Source organism: Monocercomonoides exilis (genome assembly GCF_001643675.1).
Source record: "Monocercomonoides exilis strain PA203 chromosome Unknown scaffold49-690789, whole genome shotgun sequence".
In the NCBI taxonomy this organism is placed as follows: domain Eukaryota; phylum Preaxostyla; order Oxymonadida; family Polymastigidae; genus Monocercomonoides; species Monocercomonoides exilis.
In genome coordinates, this window is record NW_027150594.1 from 213,089 (window position 1) to 231,001 (window position 17,913).

The 17,913-nt window shown below is 34.7% G+C and overlaps 6 protein-coding genes across 6 annotated transcripts; 2 read left to right on the forward strand and 4 right to left on the reverse strand.

Moving 5' to 3' along the window:
• Positions 1-111: 111 nt before the first annotated feature.
• Positions 112-2,433, reverse strand: MONOS_3472 (uncharacterized protein; the record flags this gene model as incomplete). Its single annotated transcript, XM_067873478.1, has 2 exons — positions 112-2,354; positions 2,424-2,433. The coding sequence occupies 2 exons, from the start codon at positions 2,431-2,433 to the stop codon at positions 112-114; spliced, it is 2,253 nt and encodes a 750-aa protein (XP_067721065.1).
• Positions 2,434-2,447: 14 nt separating this feature from the next.
• MONOS_3471 (uncharacterized protein) lies at positions 2,448-5,370 on the reverse strand (the record flags this gene model as incomplete). The annotated part of the gene is made up of 2 exons (XM_067873477.1): positions 2,448-5,229; positions 5,341-5,370. The coding sequence occupies 2 exons, from the start codon at positions 5,368-5,370 to the stop codon at positions 2,722-2,724; spliced, it is 2,538 nt and encodes an 845-aa protein (XP_067721066.1). The 3' UTR covers positions 2,448-2,721.
• A 205-nt stretch (positions 5,371-5,575) lies between these two features.
• Positions 5,576-7,414, reverse strand: MONOS_3470 (uncharacterized protein; the record flags this gene model as incomplete). Its single annotated transcript, XM_067873476.1, has 1 exon — positions 5,576-7,414. The coding sequence occupies one exon, from the start codon at positions 7,412-7,414 to the stop codon at positions 5,576-5,578; it is 1,839 nt and encodes a 612-aa protein (XP_067721067.1).
• Positions 7,415-8,174: 760 nt separating this feature from the next.
• Positions 8,175-11,384, forward strand: MONOS_3469 (putative sentrin-specific protease 1; the record flags this gene model as incomplete). Its single annotated transcript, XM_067873474.1, has 1 exon — positions 8,175-11,384. One exon carries the CDS (start codon positions 8,175-8,177, stop codon positions 11,382-11,384), a length of 3,210 nt encoding a protein of 1,069 aa, XP_067721068.1.
• Positions 11,385-13,757: 2,373 nt separating this feature from the next.
• Positions 13,758-15,960, forward strand: MONOS_3468 (putative TRP protein for ciliary function; the record flags this gene model as incomplete). Its single annotated transcript, XM_067873473.1, has 4 exons — positions 13,758-13,859; positions 13,925-14,046; positions 14,116-14,337; positions 14,436-15,960. 4 exons carry the CDS (start codon positions 13,758-13,760, stop codon positions 15,751-15,753), a joined length of 1,764 nt encoding a protein of 587 aa, XP_067721069.1. The 3' UTR covers positions 15,754-15,960.
• Positions 15,943-17,854, reverse strand: MONOS_3467 (alpha-1,3/1,6-mannosyltransferase ALG2). The gene is made up of 5 exons (XM_067873472.1): positions 17,746-17,854; positions 17,573-17,689; positions 17,312-17,514; positions 16,562-17,253; positions 15,943-16,440 (listed from the first exon to the last, which is right to left on the reverse strand). The coding sequence occupies exons 1-5, from the start codon at positions 17,798-17,800 to the stop codon at positions 16,104-16,106; spliced, it is 1,404 nt and encodes a 467-aa protein (XP_067721070.1). The 5' UTR covers positions 17,801-17,854; the 3' UTR covers positions 15,943-16,103.
• Positions 17,855-17,913: the final 59 nt, after the last annotated feature.

The window sequence follows — 17,913 nt, forward strand, 5'->3', positions numbered from 1 at the left end:
AAAAAAAAAAAGAAAAAAAAAAAAAAAAAAAACCATTTTAAACATAATGAAAAAAGGTTGTTATAATTAATTTTTACAATGATTCGTGCAATTGTTTCCATTTACGCAAAATCATGACTTTTGCAAGGGCGGGAAAAACCCAACAATCGAATAAAATAGCGGAGATCCCAAGGAGAAAGAGTATTTTAAATTCTTTTTCGGTTTAATATTCCTTTTCTGCCCGCAATCATCGAAAGTCCAGAGATACTGGCGCCGAGAAGGGGTTGGCATGAACTGACAGTTAAAGCGATGCTTCTTTGATTCTCTGACCTTATCCTGATCGGTTTGCCTCAATAATTTTGTTGATTCTGAAAGAATAGAAGAATGAGTTCCAGCTTCCTTCAAGCAAAGAGGAAAGATAAGAACTTCTTCAAGAGGAGGTTGTGATAAATCGTCTGTTTTTTCCAATAAATTGCTTGAAATCATATCTGTCTCAACGAAAGAGTCATTAAATGCACAAAGATAATTTGTCTCATCACATTTTTGATGAGATTCCATCATTGTTGATTTCATAGAATTTCTCGAATTCGTTTTCTTTAAGAAAAGTGATGGTGATCGTTTGTGAGTTGATAATCGGGGTGATGTATCTGCGTTAATGGAGGACAGATCTGCAAAAAGATTTGTAGGCGTATTTCTTGAGACTGTTGTTTGAAGGTTATTAGGAAATGAAGAGAGAGAGAGCTTTTGCGAAATTGTTGAGCATGAAAAGTTAGAAGACGAAGGTGAAGGTTCAAATGACGATGGTTGTGCTTCATCATAATAAGGAAAACTTTGATTACTTGAGAATATTGGTGAATGCTTAGATTTCATTGTCAGGGGAATTGACCCCATTTCATGAAGTGGTAATTCTGAATTGCATATCATTTTTTCTGTGCTTAACATGTTTTCACTGTCTTTTTGAGCATTTGGCTCGGATTTGGAGTGGTTTGTTGCTTTTCGCACTGCCTTTCTATATTTCCTAAGTCTTTCATCAAAGAACACCTCCAAGTTGGTCATTTCTTGTTTTTTATTCATCTTCTGCATCTTCTTCTCTTTTCTCTCGATGATCCTTTCCAAATGTTTGCGCTCCTCTTCAGCCACTTCAAAGCTTGCTGCATTGCTTAATCGTGCATGCAACTCTTCCAGTGTGTACCCACTATACGAAGAACCTTTCTTGGAACATTCATTGTCTTCTTCTTCTCTCTCTCTTTCAGCCTCGTCCCACATCTTTTTGATCTCTTCGTCGTTTTCGTCGATCCACTCTTTTCTGTTCCATTCGCTAAACAATTCATAAAACTGTTTTGATTCTCTTATTTGTCTTTTGTTTTCTTCAATAACTTTCAATCTCAAATCTCTTTCCTCTCCTTTTTCCAGAAAACAGGCATCACCATAACCATCACCTCTTATCGTGTTTGCATCGCCTCTGAGTTCTAAATCACGTTTCATCCATTTGTGATTCATCTTTCTCTTCAGATATGACAAAATGTTTGAGTCGTCTTTCGTTCCAGTTGCAGCTGCCATGTCATCTGCATAGTTGACTTTTGATATCTTGACTGTATTTTGACTAATAATTCCATCCATAATCATCTGTTCCAGTGAAGATGACGATACCCATGAGCCAGCTGAAGAGCAGGAGCCAACGGAATTTGTTCTATGGAAAGTTGTTTTGTCTTTATCATTTTGTTCCGGTTCTGTTTGTTTTTCAACTTCACTGCATTCTTTCGTTTGTGTTTCTTTTGTGATTTGATTTTGAGAATTTTTGATATTTTTAAGTTCTTCCGTTTTTTGTTTGTGACTGAGCATCTGAGCATAAAAGTCATCAAGCAATTCGACTTGCGTTAGTCCATACTCCGGGAAAATATAACTTTCGCTGATATGATTTTTTTGAACTTCTTCTGCTGTTGGACGAAGAGAAAGAACGGCTTCATTATGTTCTCTCAATGTAACGTAAGGCTTCCTGTGAGAAAAATCGAAGCGATCTTTATTTTCTTTGTGTTGATTCGCTTCACCATATTGTACTTGAGAAATATCAAAAGAAAAGTCTTTGACGTAATTATCTTTACTCATTGATGAAGAAATGCTTGGATACTCTGAAGAAAATTGAACGGTCGGATAATACCAAGCACTTTGAGAAGACGCCTCTAGATTGAATTGAGAAAAAGATTGTAAAGGATAAAATGATTGAATGGGCAATGGATTTTGCAGTATCTCCTCCTTTTCATTGAATAAAAACGTATTTTGCTGTGAAGGTGATTGTTGCGTGGATTTGTTACTAATTGTCACGCTTTCTGTTGTAGTGGAATGCAATTGCATTCTTGAAAAAGACGAATATGCTTCTATGAATCGAATTCAAAAAATGATTTTAAAAAAGGAATAAAGTTATTTTAAAAAAACAAATGCAAAACCATGATTCATCACAATTTCTTGATTCAATAAGTTGTTCTTTCTCGAATGAAATTCGATTATGAATTGTGAAATTTTCAATTCTTTCAAGGAAATATATAGAAAATAGTAAATATGACAATTAAAAGTGAAACAAACAAATAACAGTATTCCAATAACACAGTTGACATACAAAATTAATTTATCCAATAAATCAAGTTTAAAATTCAAAAAATAGAAGAGTTCTGAAAAAACAATTTTGATGAAAAAATAATTACTCATACATGATCAATTTTTCGGAAAATAATACAAATAATAAACTCAAGAACATTTACGAGGATTATATAAAAATTGTGAATATTTAATGTCTTCTGGTTTAACTTCTGGTGCGGGTGTAAAAAATGAAAGATCAAGTTTCTTTTTAGAAGTATCCGCCAAATCATCCATTGAAAATAGAACAGGACCGAATTTCGCTGGCTTAACTGTATCGTTGTAATTCTGTGATGAATCTTTTTTTTTGTTGTCAAAAGCAAATAAAGATTGGACATTTGGTTGTAACGTTAATACAAAATCTTTCTTGAAATTTGATTGTGACTCCGTTTGTTCTCCAGCATTATTTATTTGGGAAATAGCAGAAATATTGCTAACATCAAAACTCTCTCCCTCAAAAGGAATGGAAGCTGGGTACTCACACTGTTGCTGCTTTTGCGGAGATAGCAAAGGTGATGGCGGATGAGGGGTGGAAGGCGGTGTTGGGGGAGCTGTTGAAGGCAAAGAGAGGCACTCTCCATCTGCCTCTTCATTTGTGTCTATTGAAAATATATGCTTTTCAAATTTTACTGTTTCATTTTGACCCAACTGTGATTTAGGCTGTAACTTTTCTGTTGCTTCAAAAAATGAACTGTTGTATTTATCTGAAATAGAAGGAGATAAAGGCTGTGGCATCGTCAATGATGAAAAAGAGTTTGAATGCAGAGGGAATGCATTTGAAGAGAATAGTTCATGAGAAGCATCTGGATGAATGAACTGTGGCATCATTGTGTTTGGAGGATGATGCATACTTGATTCAAAATATGTTTGTGATTCAGTCGGAGTTTGAGATGCTGCTGGAATAGGAGTCACTTCATAACATACTGGCATCAGTGTGTTATTTGCTTGGATATCTACAGCATCCGAATCAAATGGCACAACATTATCACTTTGAATAGTTTGTATGGAAGAATAAATATCTAACTTTGGAGTTTTTGAAGGAGAAACATCATCTAAAGCAAATTCTTTGGTGGTTTCAATTTCAGATGGAAGCGCTTTCTTCCTTTTCTTCCTTCCTTTTTCCTTCCTTCTCCGCTCATCAAAGTATTGCATCAGTTTATATCTTTGCAGCGATGTTAATGTTTGATTCTTTTCTTCTGTTTCCTTCAGCTTCAGTAGTTTTGCCATCTTTCTTCTCAGCACTTCTATTTCTGACTCTGGCAGCCCCAGTTCTTCTGCTTCATTCAGTCGATTCCTCACTTCTTCCAACGTCATTCCGCCTTTCTCCTTTTCGCCTCCTTCGAAAGAATATGCTTTCTTCATCACTTTCGCTTCGGCCTCGTCCCACATCCTCTTCTCTTCCTCGTCTGTCACCCACTCTTTTCTGATCCATTCCCCAAACACTTTAAAATGGTCAGTGGCCTGTTTTATTTCGCGTCTAATTTCCTTAATCCGCCTCTTTTTCGCTTTCTCCAAATCCAAAAGGCTTTGTGATGATAAATCTTGCTCCTCATAGCAACTATCTTCATTGAAAGCGCTCTTTGAAGTGCTAACTAGCTTTGAAGAAGGCCTGTCTCCTTCAGACAAACGCATCTCATCGGCCGTTCTCCACCTGTGAGTCAAGACTCCTCGCCTGAATTCTGTGATTCCTGAAACTTTTGTATTTTTCCACACAAAGTCATCATCATGTGCTAATTGCGATTCAGCAGTAACTGTTGGATGCCAATGATCAAAATTATCAATAATTTCCACATCCGCATCAGAAAATGAATTCAAAGAAGATGTAGATAAAGAGTAGCGATCTGAGTCACAAAAAATATCTTCCTGTTTTTCTTGTAACGTATCATTCAACACTATCTCTTGTTCTGAACGCTTCAATCGATTCTTCCTTTTTTCCTTTTGAGTCAAGTGAATTTGTTGTTCAACCTCATTAAGGAGATCACAAGGTCTGCAATCGCATACGTGTTTTGTGATGCGACCTGACATTATTGCTTGCAATTTCGGATCGATCGGCTGTTCTGTTGATGTGGTTGCATTATCTATATTTTCGCTTAAAAGTACATTCGGACAAAATTCAGAAGAATTCGACAGAGGCTTTGCTGTTTCGATCGGTTTGCTTTTGCTGTTTTTATAGTTTTCCTTTTCTGCTTGCATCTTTAGCAAGATTTCTATGTTGGTATCAGAATCGTTAAATCCTGTAAATGAAGTTTGACAGTTTGTTGACGAATTTGTTTGCGTGAATCTAGATGAAATTACGCTTCGCACGGTTCTTGCTTTCTTCGAATGGGCAGCGATGATTGTTTTCATTGTCTCTTCATCTCCATTTTGTTCATTTGCTTTGGATCCTTTCGGAACTGGATCAGAAAGAGTAATAAATGGTAAAGAAGATCGAACTGAATAATCTGTAATAAAATAATTTGTCTCATTGCCTTCGGTGGTATTTGATGTTTGAGTAGTAAGTGATAAAATTGGAAAAGTTCTTCCAGAAAATGATGAATTCGCAACTAAAAACGGTATATGTGTTGATGCATAATTATCACAAAGATTTGCTTTTGTATTTTCAAGTGACGGATAGATATCCTGTTATAAACAGTATTTTTCATACAATTTAAAATGCAATAATTGAAAAATAGAGAATATTTCCAATAATAGGTTAAAAAATGTCATTGACAAAACAAAAAATTTTTAAACATGTTTCCCGCAAATATGTTCAAGTGTCATTTACTCTTTCATCCGAAATTTTGTAAAAACAACAGAAATAAAAATAAATAGAATAAATTATGGCAAAAGTTCATCAAGTAAAATTTTGTAAAAACGAAAGTGAGAAAGAAAAAACATACAAATGAAAAGTTAAGTCATTGCAAAAAAACAACTTTAATAATTATTCAATAAGAAATGATTAAACTGTTGAGAATTGGTTTAGCATTCAAAAAGAAGTAAATGAAATCTCTTTCTCGATGTTCATGTTCTTTGATGTGCTTTCTATCATGGCTTTAATCTTTTCTTTTTGTTCGCTTGAAGCCTCGTCATTTATAAGTGGTTCGGAGTATTTGAAAAATATTTCAGCTAATTGTTTCTTTGGCATGCTGCGATAGTGTCTTCCTTTTAGCTGGAACCATTTTTTCCACTGTTTCTGAAGACTTGGAATGAATTCGTCAAAACACCATAAGAATTTTCTTTGAGGTGGCGTTAAGTGCAACAAGCGTTGCTTTATGGTCTTTGTAGATGCTCTCTCTTTTTGTTGCAAAACTTCACGTTGCAGTTGGTTGTTAGCATCATTCTCATTTCCATTTGAATAATTCAACCAGCACAATGAGACAACAATAGGAATTTCGTTATTTGATGTGTTTTCATTAATACCAAAAGAGCAGTCTGTATTATTATCTTCTGCTGCTTGGAAGCGAAATGGATCTCTCAACTCTTCTAGAAAATGTTGAACGTTTTGATTGCACGAATGATCTGAAGATAATTGCTGTTTATGCAATAAACTTGGTGCTGATGAAGCTGGATGTTCTAGGAAAGAATAGAAACTGGTGCGATCGGGATTCAAAAGGAGTGAATGATACGAAAATCCATCTGATACAAAGGGCTGTTGCATTTGTGAAGATACAAAAGGAAATTTTGAAGATGCGTCTTGATGTTTGTGAAAGATTAATGAATTTGAAAAATCATCGATGTTCGAAATTGAATGGGAATGAATTGATGAAAGCGTATCATCAGCAACAAATGGAAACTCGACTTGAGTGAAAGTTGATTTTTTGTTGTGCTCTTGTTGGAGTAATGGTGAATGTTGATCAAAAATAAGTGAAGAAATTGAAGTACTGGGATCTTTTTCGCCTTCTTGTTCCTCTTCTTGAAGTGCTTCGTCTTTTCTCTGAGAAGAGTGGTTTCCAGCGGTTGCAATGAACCTGTTGTAAGTCTTCTGTCTTATAAACCCGTATTTTTTGAAAGGCGTGACTATTTTGTTATCCAAATCCTCTTCTGTGATCCGTTCACATTTTTGGAGTTGGTGCCGTATCAAAACTTGCTCATTTTCTGTTATTCCATTTTTGTCAGCATCTTTGAGAAGTGACTTCATCTCTTCAATTGTTGCCAAAGAAAACTTGCATTGCCCGTGCTGCCGATTCCATTTTGCTTTTTTTTCTGTTTTGTTCCACAAATCTAATTCTCTCTTGTCAAACATCCACGGCTTTCTTATCCATTCTCCATAGAGATAATAAAATATCTTCGCTTCGTTCAGCTGCCGATTAACTTCTGATAATCTCCTCTTCCATGCCTTTTCTTCCACATTTTTTGTGTATTGCTCAAAATTCGTATCCTTTTCTCCATCTTCATCTTTAACAATATCATCAATTCTTTCTAATTTATTTCTGTCCAATTTCTTCGAAATAAATATATCTGATGATTTTAGTAGCCCCATTGCATTTAGCATTTTCGCATCTGCTTCCTCCCATTTCTTTAGCAACAAAGTCTTTTGCTCTTCAGCGAATTCTGGGCGCTTTGTAATCTCTTCGATATTATTAGCATCGGCACATTGAGCTTTATTTATTTCGCAAATCGGTTCCCAACCTCTTTCGTTTTCTTTCAATAATTGTGCAAATGAATCAATTGATGAAAGGGTATTTGATGAATGTGAAGAAATCGATGACGATATCGAACTTGTTTCGGCTGTTTGAATGTCGAAATTTTTCCCAATAATTGGTTGATTTTCATTCTTTGAACCAAAAACTTTTTCAGCAACTGGACCTTTCTCATTGTTGCACATATCTTAAATTTATAAATATAGTTCTTCGTTATATTGTTGATATATTATGATTTGAGCATACCAAATTTTGTGATATCTTTTGAGCGAAATGCAAATGCTTGTTTCTCTTTCATGTGAGAACTTTCTTTCTTGAAACATTGTGAAGAAATTTTACCGCGATTACAGTTTGATGAATTGTTTGGAGAGGACTGAAACTTTTTTGGAACAAAAACATCTGGAGTTCTGAGAGTAAAAGGCAGTGAAGATTGCTCGTGTGAAATTGTTGGAAATGTGTGTCGAGGTGATGTGCATGATGATTCTGTTGTTCTAGAAGAAAAAAATGCTAAATTTAACATAGAAGGTTGTTGAATTTGGCTTTCGATGGTTCTGTCAATGTAATTTTTCTTTTCCAAAATTTTTGATTCTTTCTCTTTTTCTAGCATAACGAATTTTTTAAATATGTTAAGAAGCGTTAAGCATATTTAAAATAGTAGTTATCCATCCATCATACCCTGTTCCACAAACTGTAATTGTGAATAACTTGAAAAAAACCAAGGAGCATTATGAGAAAATGTGAAAAATGATTGCTTTGCATCATTAGAATTAATTTCGTAAATGTCTCGTACCCTTCTATTTTGAAGGTCGAGATTAAAGCTCATTTATTTGGAAAAATCCTTTGAGAAATATGAAATTTTTATAATTTATTTTCAGATCAAATAAAACTGTCCTGTATCTTTGTTGAAACCTTCTATCGCTAGATCATTTTAGCATATTGTCGTATATGATAGAATCTATAAAACATTTTGTGGAAGAAATTGAAAATGAGGTCGTACACTTTACGCAGCTTGACGATATACTAAAACATTCGATTGTACTCTCCTCAATCAACCAAAAAGCAACTTATACAGATACTGAAAAACGCCGTGAGCGTGCTATGCGAAATATTGTGGAAAATAGTTCGAATGAAAGCTCTTTTTGTTGTGTTTCTTCAAAGCAAATAGAAAATGAAAATTTTACAAATCCAATACATAAAACAGAAGTTTTGGCAACAAAAGACGAAGAAGAAGATATCCTGTCTACAATTTTAGATTGTACTAATTCAATTTCCACTCTTACTATCGCTCCAAAGCATGAAAAGTCAGAATCGAATAAGTCCATTCATGAATCAAATTTTCAGGAACAACAATATAAAGTGCTTTCGCAATGCCAACAAGATGCGGAGAGTGGACTTTCACTTTTTCAAAGTTCAACTCCTCAAGAAGCATTTGTTAGTTCATTCTTATCTTCGACGTATAAATCTTTTCCTTTTTCAACTGTTTTGCCAGATTACTCTTCGTATTTTTCTGAATCCAACATTGAATCATCATCAAGCAAATTCTCTGTTCCTCCTCAAATTGAAACTTCATTAAATTCTTCGGAACAACAACAAATCTCATTTATAAAGGAAAACGATCCTTTTTCTCACTTAGCATCACTTCTTCATCCAACTCCAATTGTGTTATCTTCGTCCGAAGAAAATACGCAAGCTACAGTAGACGCGCTAAAAAGCGGTAAACAATCTTGTGACACTTGCGAGCCAAAAAGTGATTCTTCTTTATCAAAAACTACTTCTTCTATATCAAAAAGTTCACTTTTGTTTGAGCGGTTGAAAATTGAAGCAGTTGTATTCGTTTTAATTGCATTGCAACAACAAGAATCATGGAATTTAAAGAAGCAATCTTCTTCGTCATCAGCTTCAGCCTCTTCTAGTGAAGATTTCTTATTGAAATTGGCATCACTTCGAGATCTTGTTGTTCGTTTTTGCTGTATTCGTGGAATTGTGATGGCTCATGAATTGATAAAAGAGAATGAAAATGCTTCAAGTTCAAGTTCTTCACCGTCATGTTCAAGCTCTGAAGCATCACCTGCAGCATCAAATGATTTGTTCAATCCTCAGAAACATCCTGACTTGTTCCAAAAAGTGTCTCAGTGGATGGATCTTTTGTATTTGCGCTATGTTCCTCGGTCTGTTCTTCCGCGTCCGTTTTCGGCTATTGACTTCAACCAGCTAAGAAAGATTGATGAGCAGAAGAGGCAGTGGTTTCAGGCAAAAGTGGAGGAAGGAGACGAGTTTGCAGTACTGTCTGATAAGCGGATTCCGGAATGGGCAAAGATGAAGTTTCAGAAAATGGCCGAAAAGAAGAGGGAAATGGACGAGCTGAAGAAAGAAAGAGACGAAAGAGAACTGCACAAACATAATGCTTCCACGCAAAAAGCGAAAAGTTCAAATTCAAAACATAAAAATGCTTCGGATAAATCAAAAAATTCAATGAAAGAATCCCAGTCAAAAATGATGAAAGTGTTTAATTCAATTAAATCTACACTTTCGTTCTCTCAGCAGCCAAAAACAGTGCAGCATTCATATTTGAACATGATCTCAAGTTCAAATGCATTTTTAGACGCAAAGGGCAGTCCTTCTCATCCATCTGCTGATTCCATTTCACAAAACTCTGAAGCTTTAGCTTTAACTCATTCTTCAAGTTCTGATTTATCTTCTTCTTCAGTAACTTCATCGTCTTCTCCCTCAATTCCACCATTTCATTTCTTGAACCAATCGCTTCCTCCAAATGCTTTCCTTTTCCAGCCGCCTTTTGATAGCCCTATTGTCGAATTGTCAAATATTCCTCTTACAAAAAGGAAGATGCAATGTCTGATTGAAGGAGAATGGCTGAATGACGAAGTCATCAACTTTACGATTGAATTGATGAAGCGGAGGATGGTGCGAACAATACATGCACACGGTTCAGCCGAAGAAAAACAGCGTCTGAAGATCAGCGGAGTGGATGTGGAAATGAGGGAAGAGAAAAACGGAGCAGAAATTGAGAAAAGAAAGGCTATGGGAGAACCAGGATATGAGGAATGGGATGTAGAAAAGGACTTGCTGAGTTGTGGATCGTCAGGATGGAATCCAGAAAATTGTTGTCAAATTTCGCTTTCTCTTCATAAGGAAGAGCCTGTCGCTCTTCAGTCGTATGATGAATCTTCTACAAAAACAGCAGAACTGCCAAGTCTTGATTCTTTGTGGAGTTCAAAGGAAGAATTCTTACAAGATCCGATCACCAAAATTCTAAAAGTTAATCCGTTTGAAATGTACAGATCAACAGTGTATTCTTTAGACACTCCAACAGCCTTATCTCAGTCATCGCCTGTTGTTGCTTCTTCTCCATCTGCAGCTAAATTCTCACAGTTTCCTCATTTCATCACTCCTTTTTGGAGGGACACTTCACTTCCTCTTTGTTACGCAACAAACACTTTCTTCTATGGAAAAGTAAGTGAAGGAGGTGTTGGATACAACTACGATATGGTCAAAAGATGGACAAGAAGGCGAAAAGCATTTGTTTTCTATGAAAGAGAAGTACTGATAAATAACTCATCTTTCATTTCAAAAATATCATTATCATCATCTTCTTCTTCTTCTTCCATTTCACATTCAAATGTCCCAAACAAAATCAAATTACTTCTTCCTTTGTTCGACAAAATTGTCGTTCCTATTCATCGCTTTTCTCACTGGACTTTGTGTGTGATAAATTTGAGGCTGCGACGCTTTGAATATTATGATTCTCTCAAAGGATCTGGAGAGAATGTTGTTGCGACACTGCGGAGGTGGGTAAAGGATGAGATTAACGACAAGGGAATTAAAATATGGAGGCTGCAGGAATCCTCAGCAGCTTCATTGTCGGGTGCTGGAAAAGGAGGAAGTGATGTGCGTGTTGAAGAGGAGATGTCTCGGGAAGAGAAAGAGGCATATGCAGCAGAAATTGAAAGGTGGCCGTTATATCGACCTGCGCAGATGCCTGTACAAGAGAATGGATGTGATTGCGGAATGTTTATGTTGTTAAGCTGTGATTGCGTTATGAGAAACTCTTCACTCAACTTCAGCCAATCGGCAATCAATTACGTAAGAAATTCGCTTGTTGAAGTGCTTCGCAATTCAGGAGGAGACGGTTTCTGAAAAGTTGCTGTTTTAAATGCATTTCATTTTCATTTCATTTTTCATGAAAGACTTTTTTGTTTATATTCCTTCCTAACGATGAATACAATGCAAAATAATATTTTTTCTGTCACGGTTATTTCAACGGGATTGAAGCTAAAAAACCATTACTCATGACAAATCAAATTTGAACAAAATATGTGTGTGAATAATTACCAAGAATACAAATGATATTCTCAATAACATCCTTAAATGAAAACTGAACATTTCATGAACAAAATTATTATACCATAACAAAAAACCTACGAGAAATTAATAACGACTTTTTCTGCTTTATTTTTTCACAAGTTTGGGGTGAAATGTGTGTTAAATTTCGAAATCATATTTTTATCTAAAAAAAAAATAGCAATTTGAGAATTAGCATCGAATATTCATAAAATATTCATAACTAAATAATTACACAAAAAAGAATAATCCAACCTTGTATTCATCTTCAAAATTGATTTTGATAACAATTGGCAATATCAAATAAAATTTATTAAAATTTTTTAGTCGAAAACACAACACTTTTTCATTATTAACACCCCGGATAAGGTTTTAATTTCAAAAATTATCACCCATGCATTGATAACAAATACGAAATGAAAAAAAGCATGAACTCTCAAAAGGAATGAACCTCACAATTTTTTTCTTTATGTTTGACTTATTATTTCGGTTGTTTGATGGAATGTTGAATAATCTATTTCCAATTAATTTTTAAGGATCTACACAAAGATGTGTTTATTAATGGAATAGTCGAAAATGTTAATATACTGGGACAGATAAATTGGAACTTATTTTATCAATTTTTACTGAAATTTTATCAAATTTCACCATAGTGCAAATATTCTCACATCGCACAGGTTTTAATGCTCAAATTTTCAAATTAAAAAAAAAATGATGAATTAAATTTGAAAAAATGACCGATCATGGTCAAATTGACTTTTATTCAAAATTTTTCATTAGCAACTTTTCAAAAAGAATAACTCAGATTGATAATTTGACGTGTTCTTTTTCACACTGTCAAACAATTCAAATTGAACAATAAAGATGAAATTCGGAAAAATTCGGACTTTTAAGCACTTTTGCAAAAGACATAAAAATGTTTTGTTTTTCTCACATATTTTATGTAACTTTTTCATTTTTGAAGTTCAAATGAATTTTTTTTCCGTGAGCATACATTAAGGATATTATTCTGTAATGTTTTGTAGCATTGAATAAATTCAAAAAAATTATCCTTTTTTTAAAAATTTTATGATTACACACACAGTTAATTAATGGGACAATTATATTCTATCATAAAGTTTGAAGTTTCACATTCTATTCCAAATGAAGGAAAATACGGACTTTCAAGCTTTTTTTGCACAAAGCATTAAAAAATTGTTTCATTTATAACATTTTTAAACTTTATCAGATTTCAAGTAAATTAGATTATTAAATCTTAAAGCAAACATCATTGGCATAATAACATTATGTTTTGTGACCTCACATGTATTTCAAAAGATGAACCCATTATTTTAAAATTTTTTGATCACAAAAAGATCATCTTTGGTGCATAATTTTTCAATGAAAATGCCTGAAGCCATATATATTGTCCCAAATGTTGAATGAACAATTTCATTATTTTGAGTTCAATGTGAAGTTCTCATCATCTGAGGATAATTAAAACTTTTGAATTCAAATTAATATGTGCGTCTCTTTTTTTTGAAAATTTCATGTGAAATTTTCTAACAAAAAATTTTGTAATCAAATATCTTTTCCCACTCTCGAAATTTCTTAAAAGAAAAAATAATAAAAAACAAATAACTTTGATATGCATTAAATGCAAATATCTTGAAATTGAATAAGTTGAAAATAAAACAAAATGAAAATTTCTTATTGTTATTCCGACGAAAATAGTTTCAAATATGACTCTTCGAGGAAAATATTTCACGTTATGTTATTTTCATTTCTCCTTTGTTTTTTCTTTTCTTTTCTTTTATTTCATTTTTAACATTTTTATAAAACTATTATTTTTTTATTTTGCGAAAAAATCTTTTCGAAATTTCCGTTTTATTATAAATTTCATAAACTACAAAATAAAACGAAATAAACAGAGTGATTATCAAATTAACAAATCGTATTATAATTATTATTGGTGGGGCAAATACTGAATGATTTCAAGTTTTGTGTTGATTCGATGAAATATTCTTCTCAAAAGAGATCTTTCCATTGCTTTAGAATAAAAATCATTAATTGACAAAATGCATATAAACTGGGCAATAATATAAATAAAAACGATAAATGAAATATAAATTGACAGTTCGTTTTTTCCTATATCCATATTAATTATTATATAGTGAAAGATCAATAAAAATGGATCCTCTTTGGCTGGCTTTATCTTACCTTCAAAGAAGAAAATTCGATCAATGTTTAAAATTATGTGTACAGATGCTTACTAAGAACCCACTGGACCAGGTGAATTTAATTTAGTTGTTATTATTTGAATTTTTGAAACGGCTTCTTCTTTTTGTTTAATAAAGGCCGCATGGTTTTTGAAAGTTCGTTGCTTAACTGAAAAGAATTACATTGATGACACAGAACTTGAAGAACAAGCGATTGGAGATATCCTTATGGATAGTAATGCAACCGCAGACAATCCAAGGTTTTATTCATATCCATTTTTCTATTTAAAATATGTTTTTTTTCGTATTTTTTTGTACGATGAATTTAGACCCGGAACATCACTATCAAAGCCAAAGACTGCACGCCCAGGAACTTCTTCATTTGGTGGAGCACGTCCAATGTCATCAACTGGACGTCCAATAACTGGATTTGCTCGTCCAGGTACTCAATCAATTCGCCCAACCACTGGGGCAACTTCAGTTGGTTCGTTACAGCGAATTTTAACAGCATCTCGAGGATCAACTGCTCGTCCAACAACGGCTCAAGGACGGTTTGAATACTTTGTGAAAGATTTATACACATAAAATTATTTCCATATCAAAATTTCAATTGCAACATCTTTCAATTATTTTTAATATTTTTATATAGTCTTGTTCGTCTTGCAACAGCCTCCATTCAATCGCTTCCCCCAGATGCAAATATTGATGTTTCTCGTCTTGATTTAAAGAAATATAGTCGACGTCCAGCTTTAGCAAAGGCTCTTTGCGATTATCTGCTATTTGTTGATCAAAATCCTCGTCAGGCTTTGTCTTTATGCTCGATGGTATTAGAAGATGAGGATTCAGCTCGAGATGGTAGCATTGGAAGTGGAAACGCTTCAGCTTCAAGTGCTAGTTCATCTTCTGTTGATTCTGAACGAGAACGAATGTTGGAAGCAAAAAGAGATGTACAAAAGGATTGGTGGTGGTGGGAGCGAATGGGGAAAAGCTTCTATCGAATGGGGCTTTTACGAGAAGCCGAGCAGCGCCTCAAAACGTCTTTACAGAAACAGGAAATGCTGCTTCCTTATTTAGAACTGGGGAAAGTTTATATTCGATTGGATGACCCAAAATCTGCTCTTGATGTTTATGAATGTGGTGAAAATGTCTGCCCATCCAATCCAATGTTGATATGCGCCTCTGCTCGTATCTATGACGAAATGGGCGATTCTGATAAGGCGAAGGACAAATATTGCGAAGTGCTCGCAGTGGATGCATCAAATGTTGAAGCCATTGCATCTTTGGGAGCCTTCTATTTCTATGATGGGAAGCCCGAATTGGCTATGCGTTTTTACAAGCGGCTGCTTCATCTGTCAACCACAGCTGCAACTGATGGAGATGCGAATGCTGACGATGAAGATGAACTGCCGAACTATGGTTCATCAACTTCTACTGAGGACCACAACCTGAAGAAAGGCGCTGTCTCCTCTCCATCAATTGCACTGGCTGCATCGTGTGAAATGTGGAACAACATTGCCCTGTGCTGCATGGAAACTGGGCAGATCGATCTTGTTTTGCCAAACTTCAGCCGAGCTCTGCAACACGCAACAGAGTCTGCGCAGACAAGCGATATATGGCACAACATCGCATTGTTCTACGTGAAAATGGGAGATTTGACACTCGCATACCAAGCATTCCGAATCTCAGCTGCTGCAAATCCAGACAATGCCGAGTCTTTGAATGCATTGGGAGTGCTGGATATGCGTCGTGGTAATCTGGATTCAGCGAAAGTATTCCTGGCTTCAGCAAGAGAAAAGCAGCCGTTTATGCACGAACCGTGCTTCAACGGTGCACTGCTTGCTAGAAGGATGGGGGATATTGAAGAAGCGAGTAAACTGATCAAAAAAGCGAAAGAGCTTTCAGGCGGAGCAATCTCAGATATTGATGAAATCCAGGCAGAAATCGATAAAGAACTGATGTGCATTTGAAACATTTCACAGAATTTCTCCATAACCTTCTTTTTTAACAATTTTATCTGAATTAACTTTCATTTAATATTTGTACTATCATTTAGATAAATTTTTGACTCCTTCAATTTTCACTTTCTGTTTAAAAGTATTTTTCATTTTTCACCTCGTCTTCTAATTCTTCAGCACTTCATAAGATAAATGTGAACATTATGAAATATATCAACATTTTTTTCAACATTTATAAAGAAAAACAAAGTTATAAAACGCAATTTGGAAATGAAAGAGATACAAAAGTAATTTTAAAAAAATTGCCTTAAACAATTTTTCGCTTTGAATAAAAAACATTAAAACAAGAAGAATTGAATCAATCACTCTCTTTTTGAAGAGTGCTTTGTGCTATTTTGTTGCTTATCTTTCTTGCTTGATTCTCCTTGTTTACTTCTTTTGCCTGCTAATTTCTCAATTTCGATGTTGATTTTATCTCCGAACTGCTGTAAAGAGAAAAGAGTCTTTGCTCTTTCGATTCCTCTTTCTCCCATTTCTAACAGTTCGTTCGGATCCTTTGCTGCTAAAGCAACCATCCATCCTGCAAACTCCTGAGGATTTGACTGGCATAAATATCCTGTCTTCCCGTTATCAATCGATTCTTTGGGGCCTCCAGAATCAACAGCAATGACAGGCAAGCCAAACGACATTGCTTCAACTCTGAAAAAAATAAAATATTCAATAAAACATACAAACCAAACGTAAGACAAAAAAAGTTGAAATCGTTAGGGACCGAAAGAAACATTTAAAATTTTACACTTGAAGAAAAAATAATACAAACGGAACAATCCCGAAATGCTCATTGGTTGGAGTGTAAAGAAGGCACCCTGCATTTCCCAACAGCTCCTCTTTTTGCTCGTTGCTGAAAGAAGTCAAAAACAACACGCGACCTTCGGCCTCAAGTTGTGCAGCTTCTTTTTTGAGTGCCTTCAAACAGGCTGCATTGTCAACGTTTTTGGGGTCGTAACCTCCAGCAAGAATCAGAATTGACCTGCGGTGGAATCCTGGTGCCATAAACTCGCCCGCCTTGTAAGCATCAAGTGCAAGCTTGATGTTCTTTTTGGTCTCAAAACGGTTGATGGATAGAAATACAAATGGTGGCTGACTATCCATCATATCTTCATTTTTGGTTGATGAGGAAGAGGATGATGCAGAGGGGGAGCTAGAAGCACCAAGAATGGCATTTTTAATATTCTCTGGTAGAGCTGTAATCTTTCCTTTCCTCCTATCTTTTAAGAAGTTTTGGCCTGAAGACGTATTTACTGGAGGATATAAAACCAATGGACTTGAAGTGAATGCAGGAAACGCTTCTTTGAATCGAGATTGAGTAAAACAACTGTTCACTGCCACTCCATCAGCCATGTTCATTGTCCAAACTTCCAAATGATCTATCACATATCTATAAGCTTTTTTAAGAATATTATTGCTTGGTTTGCTTTGAAGGCTATCTGGAAAGTGACAGTAGAAGAAGATCTATAAATTTTCAACAAAAAATTGTGAATTTATTCTCAAAAAACACATCAAAAAATACCGGTTTTCGAAGTAATTTTAATATTGGAATGCAGATGGACACTTGATCACATATTATCACATCAATTTTTTGTCGTGTGAACAGCGTCTCAATACAAAGAAGCAACGAAACATAAATCATCCTAAAAATGCTAAGAAATGCATGAAATTTTCCGAAAATGGTCTTTGGAATCCAATGTCCTCTTCTTTTCACATTGATTGTTCCTTGAACATCAGGTTTATTTTTGAAAATATGAGTAAAAATATAAAAATGAAAAGAAACCATCTATTGTCTCAGCAAAGCAATTATTCCGATTATGATAACCCACATAAAAAGTGCATCGATGCTTATGACGTTGAAGTCCAAGCGCTATGTCCAGCATTAATCTTTCGGCTCCTCCTGAAATATTTCATTTCTGTTATTTTTTGACAAGTAAAGAAACTCTTGTTGCAAACCTATTATCATTTCTGGATGCACAAGCACCACATTTAAAGATGACTTATCAGACATACTCCAATTAAACTTATTAAATCTTCGAGATGAAAAACAAAAGAAAAAAAAAAATAATATGTCTCAAAAAATGTTTTCGAATGATGAATTTGTTCACTTTTTAATTTAAAGGT